Source organism: Chlamydotis macqueenii, chromosome 1 (assembly GCF_036417535.1).
Source record: "Chlamydotis macqueenii isolate bChlMac1 chromosome 1, bChlMac1.mat, whole genome shotgun sequence".
Taxonomy (NCBI): Eukaryota; Metazoa; Chordata; class Aves; order Otidiformes; family Otididae; genus Chlamydotis; species Chlamydotis macqueenii.
This window is the reverse complement of record NC_141556.1, coordinates 115,688,792-115,700,878: the sequence shown is the minus strand read 5'-3', so window position 1 is coordinate 115,700,878 and position 12,087 is coordinate 115,688,792. Positions and strand designations below refer to the sequence as shown.

Genomic DNA, 12,087 nt, shown 5'->3' with positions numbered 1-12,087 from the left:
ACAAGTGTTTATTTTTATTTCCCCAAAATTGTGAAAATTCATGAAAATAAAAAACTGTAGGTAAAGCTCTGGACCTCTGGCCTCTCGTTTCTGTGCCATCTGCTTTTGCTATTTACAGGCAGGAGGGCAAAGACTATGTTTCATGGGCTGTTCCACCAAACACTAATGGAGCGAAGCACTGGGAATGCAGTGGGAATGAAATTAATTATTACTGGCATCCTGAGAAACAAAAGTGTATGTCTAGAGAAGTGTAGGAGAAAACTGTAGGAAGAGACTGTAAGGAGAAAAAAACCTCTGTACTTATTTTATTAATTAGCATGCAGAAAAATACATGGCACTTGTGTTTTATTTTCATAGGACTAATTTAGATCTAGCCAAACTGACTCAGTTTTTCAGTACGCTCAATTCTGTGCTGGAGTATCGCGCTATAGTTGTTGAGGCCTTCAAAGAAATGAGCCGGTTCACTGTGAATGACAGCGTTCTCTCGAACAAAGAGATCCTGCTGCTGCTGCATAAGTGGAGCGTCATCGAAAAAGACCTGCAACTGCAAGAGGATGTGCAGACTCTTGCTCAGAAATACCAAATCAAAGAATTGCTGAGTAAGTACTAAAATATTTTGGAAAAGTAGTACCGTTGAGGCCGTTATAAGCTAACCACACAAGTGAGGCAAACTTTATAGGAAGAAGTATTAATAACTTTTGTCAGTGTCGTAGTTCAGCCCCGATCGGACCAGACTACGCAGTCTCTCTCTCACTCCCCCCACACTCCGAGAGAACAGGGAGAGAAAATATAAGAAAAACGGCTCGAGGTTTGAGATAAGGACAGGGAGAAATCCTTAAAGTTACCGTCACAGGCAAAACAGACTCAACTTGGGGAAAACTATTCATTTATTACTACAAACAGCAGGATAATGAGACAGAGAACAAGATAACCTCCCCCCACCCTTCCCTCTTCCCGAGCTTAACATTATCTCTACTACTTTCCCCTCCCGAGCGGCATAGGGGGGAAGAGGGAATGGGGGTTGCAGTCAGTTCATCATACGTTGTTTTACGCCGCTGCTTCATGGTCGGGGGAAGAACTCCTCACGTTCCTCCTCTGCTCCATTGTGGGGTCCCTCCCACGGGCCACAGTCCTTCGTGGAACTGCTCCGGCGTGGGTCATCTCTTCCACGGGTGCAGTCTCTCCAGAACAGCTGTCCCAGCGGGCCCTCCACGGGCCACAGCTGCCTTCAGGCATCCACCTCCCCCAGTATGGGGTCCTTCACGGGCTCCAAGTGGATCTCTGCTCCTCCGTGGACCTCCATGGGCTGCAGGGGGACAACCTGCTCCACCATGGTCGTCACCACAGGCTGCAGGGGAATCTTGGCCAGGAGCCGCATTACTCCTCCCCCTCCTTCTTCACTGACCTTGGCGTCTGCAGCCGTTCCTCACAACAGGCTGGTAGATGTCTCTCAGGATCTTTTTACATCTTATTCACTTCTCATCTCCTCTCCATTTCTTGCAGCCGGGCTGGACCGAGTCGGGCCCAGTCGGCTGCCTGGCGAGAGGCCAGAGGGTGAGGCCTGCAAGGCCCATGAGGCCTGCGCCTCCCCCTCTGCGCCTCTGCCCCCGCTCAGCTTCTTCACATCTTCTCTCCTCTTTTTTTTCTGTTTTCCCCTTCTTAAATACGTTATCGCAGAGGCGTTATCACAGGACATTCTGCTACCAATTGGCTCAGCCTTGGCCAGCAGCAGGTCCGCCCTAGGCCCGGCCGAGTCCACTGAACAAAGGGGAGCAACTTCTAGCAGTTTCCTACAGAAGCTACCACCTTAGGCCCCCCCTTACTAACAAAACCACAACATTCAGACAGTCTGATAGAGCTTGGGGGAGGAGGAACGGAAATGGAAAGCCATTTTTCAGGGCTTTATTGCAGTGATTTCTAACTTTAACACAATTCCAGAAGCTTTTTAGAAATACAGTTTTAAATAGGGAAAGAGCTTTACAATGAAATTAGTTGCAGATCCAGGGTCAAGATTTGAAAAAATGTATTCTTAAATGTCTTTGTGCTCAAAGATTTGAACCACTGAGTGTGGATGGGAGATCTGAAAGTGAAATATGAGTAAAAACTAGCAGTAAAGCAAACAAAATTTTTATTTTCTTATTTTTCTTATTGTCATCAGCTTTGTAAGAAAGCAAAAATGCATTTGGACTTGTATGACTTCTCTCTTGTTACCTCTTTGTAAAATGTAGAAGGAACTTTGTAGTGGGAGGTGTTAAAGAATGCTGGTTTCCTGCAAATACAACAGCTGCTCTTGGTGCAGTCTACAAGTTTCTTTCAGTGTTTTGTATCAGTTAAACTAATTTTTAAAGTGTCACTGTATTTAAGGGATACTATAAAAGCTTTAGTTTTTCTGAAGTTTTTCATACCCCTTTAGTGTCTTTTTGAGGATTTTTAGAGAATTATAGTGACATCTGCAACTTACTTTATATGAGGTTTAAAAAAAACCCCTGTTGCTTCAGGCCTCAGCCGCTTATAAAGCAGTCACAAAAATGTGTCCTCATCTGAAATGTTGTTTCTGAGGTTACATTTCAGGAGTTGTCCCCAACCCCCACAGCCGCCAGGAAAAAATACTGAAATGCATTTGCTTGATTTTTCAGCTGCGGAGTACAACATAATTGAAATTTCTGATGATTTTCTCAATGACTCCTTGAAAGCAAATTGCTATAAGATGATCTGCGCAGCATGGTGGTGGCAGAGTGCTCTTGCTTTTTGGGAGCTTTGCTGCTCCCATGCCACGGGCAGCATCTAACAGAGGGCAGCCTGGCATTACAGAGTTCAGCTGCCCGTCTCTTACCCTGGGGTGTGAAAAATTCACGTGCCCTTGCTTGGCAGCGCCTCGGCAGGCAGGCATCCAGGCGGGATGCGGCTGTGCTGGAGGAAGACAGACTTCGCTGCTTTAGGTACGCCATTCAAATGCAGCATAGCTGTGCAGGGACCTCCTTCCACAGGCAGGCGTGTGCTGCGTCTCCACTGGCCCAGAGAACAGCGGCTTGAGCATTTCTCCTGAGCTGGTGCAAATAATGGAGCCTTACTGGCAAAACTGCATCTCGTGAGCCTCAGAAATACAGCCTTGGCCTCGCTGGGCTTTGGGCCAGGGCCTGGGTGGCATTACGGCTCACCTCAACGTTAGGCCGATCCAGTTCAGAAAAGTGTTTCAGCCTGTGAGTCACTGGGAACTGCCTGTAGCCCGGTTGCTCTCAATTGCATAGGCTCAATTAGGCTGCTAAATGAGGCTGGTACTCACCCTTTTAGCAACTGAAACAACGCACGATACCATCTTTCTTGCGCAATTTTGTACCAGGAAAAGCCTTTGGAGTATCTGATGTTTGTGGTGGTGGTGTTTTTCGTTGTACAGAAAATATTAAAGAAAAGAACAAATCTCAAGCCTCATCTCGTGCACACCATCACATTCGGAAAAAGAATGAGATGGAAAGGGAAGACAACACTGCTGCAGACCTGAAAGCCTCCGAGCTGGAGAAGTGCAGAGATCATCTGAATTCCATATTTACCCGTTGGGAGCCTGTTTTCCCAGAGCCGCCTACCAAACAACCAGGGGAGCCCCTCAAATCTGCTGACCTTGGGGATGAAACAGTCAGTCTTACTTGTGCATCCGCTTACACAGTAACTAAGTGGCTGGTGAAGTCCATGGTTGAACACCGCCTCAATATGCAAAATGTTTCGTTAACTCTGCGGTGGCTACAGAATTGCATCTTGCCACACTCGGCGGCAGTGCGGGAGATGCTCAGGGATGAGACATTGAGAAACAACATCTTCAGGTTTTACATGCGGATCTGTGAGGCCAGCAGCGGGACGGCTGGACTCTTCAAAGAGCTCTGCTTGTTCAGCTCAGTCATGCTTCACCTAATGGATGCTCAGGGCCTGACTAAAAACAGCTTTCATGAACTTGTGAAAAAGTTGTGCCTGTCAGCAATGACAGAAGAGGGTGCAAACAAGAAAGGTAACTTGTCCTTTCCTTTTCACTCACGTTGCAAGGCGCAAGTGGTAAAAAAGGGGTACTTCTCTGTTATTTCTAAGTCATCAAAACAGTCTGAAGTTTGCTTGTGTCTGTGGGTGCTCGTCACAAAGTAGAAGCTGTGTCTTTGGTGGTATGGGCACAAGGGTTGGTAGCACAGAGTGGGGTCACGGTGTAGGGGTTTCTGATAGTACAACAGTCATACTCCCTGGAAGAAACTTTCCTTTCTAGGATTAAAATGGAGTTCAAAGAGGTATAGAAAAATGTAATTCCAAGAGAAAAAGTAGTCCGCAACAAATGAGTGCCTGTGGGTATGGGTTCTGACCCATGTACTGTTCAGTGCTATCATTTGATAGAAAAAGCCATAGGTCAGATTTCAGACCTTTTTATTTAAAGATATCAGGAGGTTGTGCTAACAAGAAACTGTTTTCTACTGTTAATGTGGGGAGGATCACTGGCTTTATATGAGCAAAAACCCCACAAATGTTCCATCTAGGAAAAGAGTTAGGAAACGATTTTAAAATGTGAGGTAAAATGGTTTAGTTTTGTATGACTATGTGAAAATGGTGGAATATCTGTTCTGATTTTTCTCTAATTTTTCTTCCACAGCTGTTTGTGTATTCCTGACTTCTGTTTACATTGGGGACATATGGCTTGGAGCACAGGAGCCAGATATGTTAATAACCCATGTCAAATTGATCTGCAGTAGTACAGATGATAAATTAAACGACAATGACTTGGAAACTCATAAACAAGGAGAAGAAACTATTATGCCTCTTTGCAAAACTCTTTACTTGGCTGCATTGGGGAATTAATTCCGTGAACTGACACTCTTTAATGTTATATGCTCTGCCATCATTGCTGCGAGCCGTGAAACCCTCCTGAACTGTTCTCCATACAAATCTAACTTGTTTTGTCATAAAGATCAATATTTTATTACTGTGTGCAAACTCAGAGAGGGAAAATTGTATTCATCATCTCTCAGTGGAACATTACAGCCATAACTTCCCTTTTCTTGAACAGTATGGGACACCGAATGTTATTTATATCATTTTTATTACAGGCATTTTTAACTTTATGAAGAACCGAAAAAGAGTTATTAGTGCATTGCCTCTGGACTGTATTTCAGTCCCTGTGTAGTTAAAGTCCGTTGTCTCCCCAGTATAAGGTGGGGGGAAAAAAGACTGCAGAACTTCACCACAATGTGGTACAAGTGCAAAGAACAAGTAGTCAGAAGTTCAGCCACGATGATTTACTGTTTCTTCAAGAACCCAGTTTCTTTCATGATACGTGATACCAAAACCAGTATGAATAGAAGACTCTGAACTCTGGAGTCATGATGGTCTGGGATTCGTCTTGTTTTTAAATTAAATTGCTTTTGAAAGCATTTATATCTGAATTGGTCTGGTTTTATTCTCCTTTCTGGTTTTGGTTTGATTTTTTTTTTTTTCTTAACTAAAAAAAGCCCTGACCGTCACCACTGCTGGGACTTGCAACAAGGCCCATCTTCTCTCCACTCAGAAAAGATGAGAGAAGGAACTAAAACCCAGATGAGTTGCTGCTCATTGATTATATATGTTTTTATTGGAAATTCTCTGTGAAATCTGATAAATCTTTCTTGAATATGGCCTCAAGGGCAGTTTAACATACCATTCCAGTTACGCAAACACGCAGAGCCTGAACTTGAACCTTTGAAATGTAAAACAGGATTTATTAAATTGACTCATGAATATGTGCTGTGCCTAGGTACTTTGTACAAATTCTGTACAGAGAAAAAAATCAGAAGTGCACACTCCTTGTGATGTTTATGTGATGTGCTTTTTTTTTTAAAATAAAAAACAGGAGATGCAAATAATGAGGATTGCTTCTATAAATATTCTTATCCTAAAGTAGCCATAGTATCTATATCAAGACTTGACTTAAAAAGTATTTATTGAAAAAGCTGTGAGCCTATTACAGGCTAAATTTAGTGTCATATAAAATCTCTAGGGTGTGACATCAGAAAATTTTCTTTGTGATGAAAAAAATATATTTAAAAAAGAGGCAGGGTGAAACCAAAGGAGTTCCAAAACAAACGATGTCCTGCCATCTCATCTAACTGGAAAAGAAAATACTCATGACACAGGGAAAGAGATTTTCAGCTGTCTTGAGCAACTGAGCACAGTTGTTTATAGTATGATTTTCTTGAGAGAATTAAATTAAATAAGGCCATTAAACCAACCTAAGGTCAGTAGTGCAGAAATTTATCTTCTCTACCCGAATGTATCGTAATTGACAAGAAATTAAATTAATTTTCCCCAAGCTGAGTCTGTTTTGCCCATGATGGTAACTGCTAAGCAATCTTCCTATCGATTTCCTGACCCATGAGCTTTTTCATCCCGTTTCCCTGCCCTGTCCTGCTAAAAACCAAAATGCCACAGCCCTGTTGTTAGACAGTCTCCAACAAGTTGCCAGCGCAGAATGTTTTTGGGCGTGCACTTGTGTTCATTGCAGTGGCCTTTCACATGCCCTTTGGCCATGTTTGCTTAAAAAAAAAAATAAATTGTATAACTGTGGCACCTGCAGGAGCAGAATTCATGTGTTGAAGCTCAGCCTGTCAGAAGAGTCACTCCTGAGTGAGATCTGATTCTAGAGATAGGTACGGCAGGCATCCTAAATTACTTGTGCTTAAGCAGCTATTTGCACTCCTTGGTATTTCCCTCTGCAGATGGAAACAGTGATTTCTGAATGCAGTTTTGCCACTGCTAAAATAAGGAAGATGACTTTCAAGCCTGTAGTGGGCTTTAGTAGTGAGGTGCACGGCGCTACAGAAGCGGAAAGTAGTACCAGGGAATCACGACTATGACTAGGGCCAGTCATGCATGTTGGTGGGCTTTCCTTACAGTAGTGCGTCTAAATCTTGACCAATTGCACATGAATCCACCCTAAGGGTTCATACTTAAATTATGATTTTTTTTTTTTTTATGGCCTTACATATTCAGAAAGGCCCAGCAGTGAGTACTTTCTCCCTAGCTTGTAATGTTTTGTTAGTATCTCCAATACTGCTATTGTATTCAAGGGTGGAAGAGGGGATTGTTCATGTGCATTTATTTTCCTTTTTTTTTTATTCTTAATGGTAGTTTCAGAAACAGAAAAAGAAAATAAATGCAAATAAGCTGAAAATGTAAAGCTACAAAGCTGAAAATGTAAAAGATACAGAGCTCATATGTGCTTATCGGTAAAGAGACTGTAGCTGTGCATGTGGGAACTTTTAAAAATAAGGCTTAATCTCTCAGCACCTCTGAGCTTCAATATAGTCTAGTAATGTGGCAATTAAAAGACAATTATGAAGTCCTTTGAGAAATAACGGTTGTGTGTTTAAAAGCCCTAGATGGTTAGCAGTTGAATGATTTGTGTGTGTGAATTACAGCCAACAAATTTAAAACGCATTTTAATAAATTACAGAGATGGGGAGTCGTTAAGAAATTAAGCCTGATTAAAATAAATTGTGGAGAGCATTTGGAAATGGAAAACTTGCCCCAGATATGGGCCTATGTTTTAAAACAAGGAGTTTCTACGATTCAATACAAGTTACTCACTTTGATGCTGTTCTTGTGATGAGAACCATGTGGAAGAAGCTCCAGAGTGCCCTGCAGCAGGCCCAGCTCTCTGCTGTCACAGAAGTCATTGCCAGGACTGGCCTTTTAAGCCTTTTACTTAAAATTCACAAACTCAGTGAAGTCAACAGCCCCAAAGAATCTATTACTTCTTGTTGTACCTGGTGTATAGACCAGGTGCAGCTCTGAGTTGCAGGTGAGGCTCCTCAGGATTTGAAATGGGTCTCAGTGCTCAGATGAGGACATCTGACATGCTAGCAGGAGAGGACTTCATATAGCATGAGTGACTGGGCAGAACGGTGTGGCCTTTGTGGGAGCAGTGGTTTGGGGTAACATTTTTACAGCAGTCAATTGTGTCTTTGAACCAGCAGCATGAGCTGATTTGGGCCACCTGCTGTTGAGTGACGGGTGCAGCATTTCAACCATCCAGGAATGCTGCAGACCACACAGGGGAGGCCTCTGTTCATGGAGGGCTCTGGGGGAAGGGGAAATGAAGTGCTCCTCAGGGAGAGAAGAGCCCTGGAAGGACCTTGAAATGGGTACATAGAGAAATGTCACAGAAGGAAACGCGTTTCCCTCCCACCCGTTCCCCTCCTCCCAAGTTAGGTGCTGTAAGATAGGCTTGCATTTTGCATATTATTTATTGTTGTTTCTGTACTTCATACTATACGCCTTCCAGGTAATTTGAAAGGGAAAAAAACCCCCATCTTTTCAGGGGTGAGGTACTTTGAGTCATGTTCCAGTGCAACTAATGAAAGAACACCAGTTGTTATGAATGGGAGTATTCACACCTTTCAGAAACCCCCTTGGAATCCATTTGGAGAGGAGAGATTCTTGGAAAACAGGGCGATACGAGTCAGTCAGGGAGGAGGACGCTGAAGCAGACTGCGCCGGCAGGCAGTGCAGATCTGTTGTAGGAGAGATGTTCTAAGTCAGGTTAGATGGATGTGGCAGGAATGATCAAAGAGCAGTTGCTGCATCCTTGAGGAGGAAAATGGGTCTAGATGATCAGGTCCTCTTCAGGCTGTCTTCGATGACACTGTGTGATGGCAGTGGGGTTAAAGGTAACTGTCCCAGTTTGCAGCTGGTGCCAACAATGGAGTTGATTCATGTCTCTTATGAGAACTACCTCAGCTCTAGCAAAAGATGAGGGTACCTGATGGGAGGGGAAGGCTGTTGTGGCCACTGGAGTTGACTGACGGAAATGTTTGATTCTCAGATAAATCTCTGGCCATGTGGCACCTGCATTTCCTGCAGCCTTTCCTCGTTTTTCTCCACCTGCCCATGACTCAGTCTGCCTCAACAGACTTAGGCCTTGACAGGTTTCCAAGCCCAGCACCAGTAGTAGTCAGTTTACTCAAAAAGCAAACCGCAGAAGTGTTTATGTCAGAGATTAAAAAATTTGAAGATTAAAAAAAAAAACCCCACAATACAAATACATGGCTGGTGGCTTGGTCTGTCTCTGGTATTTAAGGCTTTTTTAACACAGCCCAACCCACCCACTCTCTGGTAACATCATAGCCCGCACTCCTGGTACGCAGCATAAGGCTGCTCTGGCAGTGCTTCACTGTAGCAGTTTTTGCTGCCTGCTTGGAGATGTGGCATTTCTAAGCTTCTCCTCAAGTTTCAAATGAATTTTGTGTTGTCCTCAGCCCAGCAACTAGCTACGTAGTCTTACATCTATTCCAGCCCCCACTGCCTTCCTCAGCCTGCACCTGCAGTCCCAGCTTCATGCTTACTGGAGCTCCAAGGGTTCCTCACCCTCCCGTGGACCTTCGCCTGGTTCTGCCTAGGTTTGGTGGAGCTCCATGGGTCAGGAGAGGAGGGAGAGCAGAGGCCACTGAAGGGGGAGGGAGTGCGAGTGGCCCTTCTGACTTTGTTCCAGCTGAACTAAACATGTCCTCTTCACCCTCACCAAAAAGCTGCTGTGACCCTCATGGAGGGCTGTAGCTGATGTTAAACTATTTGTTGGCCCCAGCCAAAAGCAGGCAACTCGTGCAGAAATGCAATGTTGCTTTTGTGGTGTTGCCAACATTTTCCTTTGATACAAAATACGGTAAACAAACTTCTTTTTCTAATGCTTGGGTAACTGGCAGATACCATTTCAACACTGTTCAATGTTAACAGTTTTATTTTCCATCTACCATTTCAAAATGGAAGCAAAAAGTAATTGGTTATTGGTAGCAAAACTGTATTTCTGGGCAGTAGGTAAAGCTAATGACTTTATTCAGCAGAACTCACTTGAGATAATTCCTGCTGTCATTAGCTTTTTAAACGCTGTTCTAGGTAAACAGTGTTTTAATAAATTTTAAGTAACCCGAATATTTTTTTGCAATAGAAAAATAAATAAAAAGCATTTTCTATCCTTGAGGAAACTGCTGAGCTTTAAGTTAGTGAAGCAACTTGTACCCCTTCTAAAAGCCAAGTTTTATTGTTGATGTTGCCCTTGACATTGTTGCTCATTTCTCAGAGGATGGCCAAGTGGATGTGTCACTGAGATGCAGCTGATGAGCGTGACCTGAGGACAGAGCCAGAAATAGATGACTTGTGGCTCTCATGATACACAGACAACATTGGTTATGCTACCTGTTCAGCAAGAACAACACGATGCCGCTTGCTTTCACAGCAAGACAACCCCGTGACAACCAGTGCTGCAGAGACACCCCTGAGGATAACAGGACTCAGTGCGCATTCAGGTGAGCAAGGCTCACCTTTACTGAACTCGGGGCGTAACTGGTGCAGACTTTCTGCTGGAGGAGTAAATCTGCTCTCAGCCAAATTGGTCTTAATGAGAACCACTCCATCAGCAGCACACCCTTAGCACCATGGAACTGGGAGAAGAGTTTGAGTCTGAATCCTTACTTTAAAAAGAGAGCAATTTTACAGTCATTGTCAGGATCTAAAATGTTGCTCTAAAATGCTGATCAGGCAACTCCAGCAATGTTGCTCAAATATGGCCATTAGGACTTCCTCTTATGCATCCAGGATTTTTCAGGTTTGTCCTTTGCTGAAGGATATTTTTTCGTTTTCTTCTTCTGAACTCATTCAGGTTTGCGGTATCAGTGTTTAACAGGCAGTCACACCACTGAACTTTTCTCTGCAGTCAGGAGAACTGTACTGCTGGGGCTTTTTTAACCTGTCCCAGTTTTAATGCAGGCTCAGATCCTTTCATGAACGCCAGTTTCATTTGAAAGGGAGGTAGGTGTTTGAGAAGCAACCACATCTGAGTATGGGCTACTGAGATCATGGCAGTGAGGCTGTTCCTCACTGGAACTGCTTTCTTTTGTCTGGTTGCCTACAATCACTTGTCTGTAATGTGTGGAGAGGAAAAAAAAAAAAAGTATGGTTATCAGGGACAGCATTTGGAAGACAAATTGCAGCAGTTTCATACTGAAGTACACTATCAAAGCTTTAAAAAATATAGAATATGTTTTTTTCTAACACAAAAGACATTGAATCCAGCATGAGAGATGCCTTTGGAGTTGAGCTCGCTTTATCCACCATGAGAATCATGTCCTTACCTGAAAATGGAGTATGACCAACAGCAAAAGTGCGAGCTGTGGGCAATATCTGGTGACTCTCCCCTTCCTCTTCAACATGTGACCTTCAGTCCAGCCCTTAAACAGGGTTCTTTAGCTGGATTTTTAAACAGGAAACTAGAAACTTTGCTATGAGTCGCTCAATATGGCTGAACACGAGACCCCAGCTACTACGATACCCTTAGGGCAACAAAAGTGGGGAGGACAATCACATTGGGAAGAAAACTCAAAAGTGAGAATAAAAATGGAAAACTTTTCAAAAGTCTTATTAACATCCTGGAGCCATGGCTTCACAGATGAGAAAGATGACATCTTTCACTAAAAGACAGTGTTTCAGTGGCTAGACAAACTTAACAACCAAAATCTAAAAACCAAGATAAAATAAATGGGGTGAAAAGGAAAATAATTATTTTTAATACTTTGGAGGAAGGGAAATATAAACTTTCTAACTTCAAATTTATACTGATTAATTGCTAATGAAAGTTTAAAATACCTGTGCCTGAGAAGACTAACACAACAGGGATTTGCTTAATGGTAATTCAAAAAACCAAAACAAAACCCAAAAGTCTCAGCACCACAGGTAGGCAGATTTGGGGTTTTCTTTGCTATGATGCATGCCTGTTCAAGAGATCTCTCTTCTCTCTGTTTGGCAGTAGCAAGACAAAAATACTCTTACCAAAACAGGATGTTTTCTTTCTAGTCCATTAAGTAGCTAAATATAATCAGCTAGCTATCCATATTTTAAAATCAGCTGGAGAACTTGCATCCCAGAGACCTGGAGACTGTCTGAGGAGAACTGTGGCCGGCTCTCATTAATCGTTAACCATCCCTGGAACAGCGGGGAAGTTTGAGGAGGCTGGAAGAGCCCTAGTGTCCCAGTACTCAACGAGAGTGAACTGGTCAAGCCAGGTCACTATAAGGTAGTGCAACTGACCTCAGC

The 12,087-nt window shown here is 43.3% G+C and overlaps 1 protein-coding gene across 1 annotated transcript in view; it reads left to right on the top strand.

Moving 5' to 3' along the window:
* The window catches only part of URB1 (URB1 ribosome biogenesis factor), a 55,971-nt gene extending 49,404 nt beyond the window's left edge, over nucleotides 1-6,567 (top strand). The window contains exons 37-39 of the mRNA XM_086764541.1: nucleotides 358-599; nucleotides 3,395-3,997; nucleotides 4,622-6,567. Coding sequence (XP_086620667.1) covers nucleotides 358-599; nucleotides 3,395-3,997; nucleotides 4,622-4,827 — 1,051 coding nt within the window. The 3' untranslated portion in view covers nucleotides 4,828-6,567. The remainder of the gene's footprint in view (nucleotides 1-357; nucleotides 600-3,394; nucleotides 3,998-4,621) is intronic.
* Nucleotides 6,568-12,087: the final 5,520 nt, after the last annotated feature.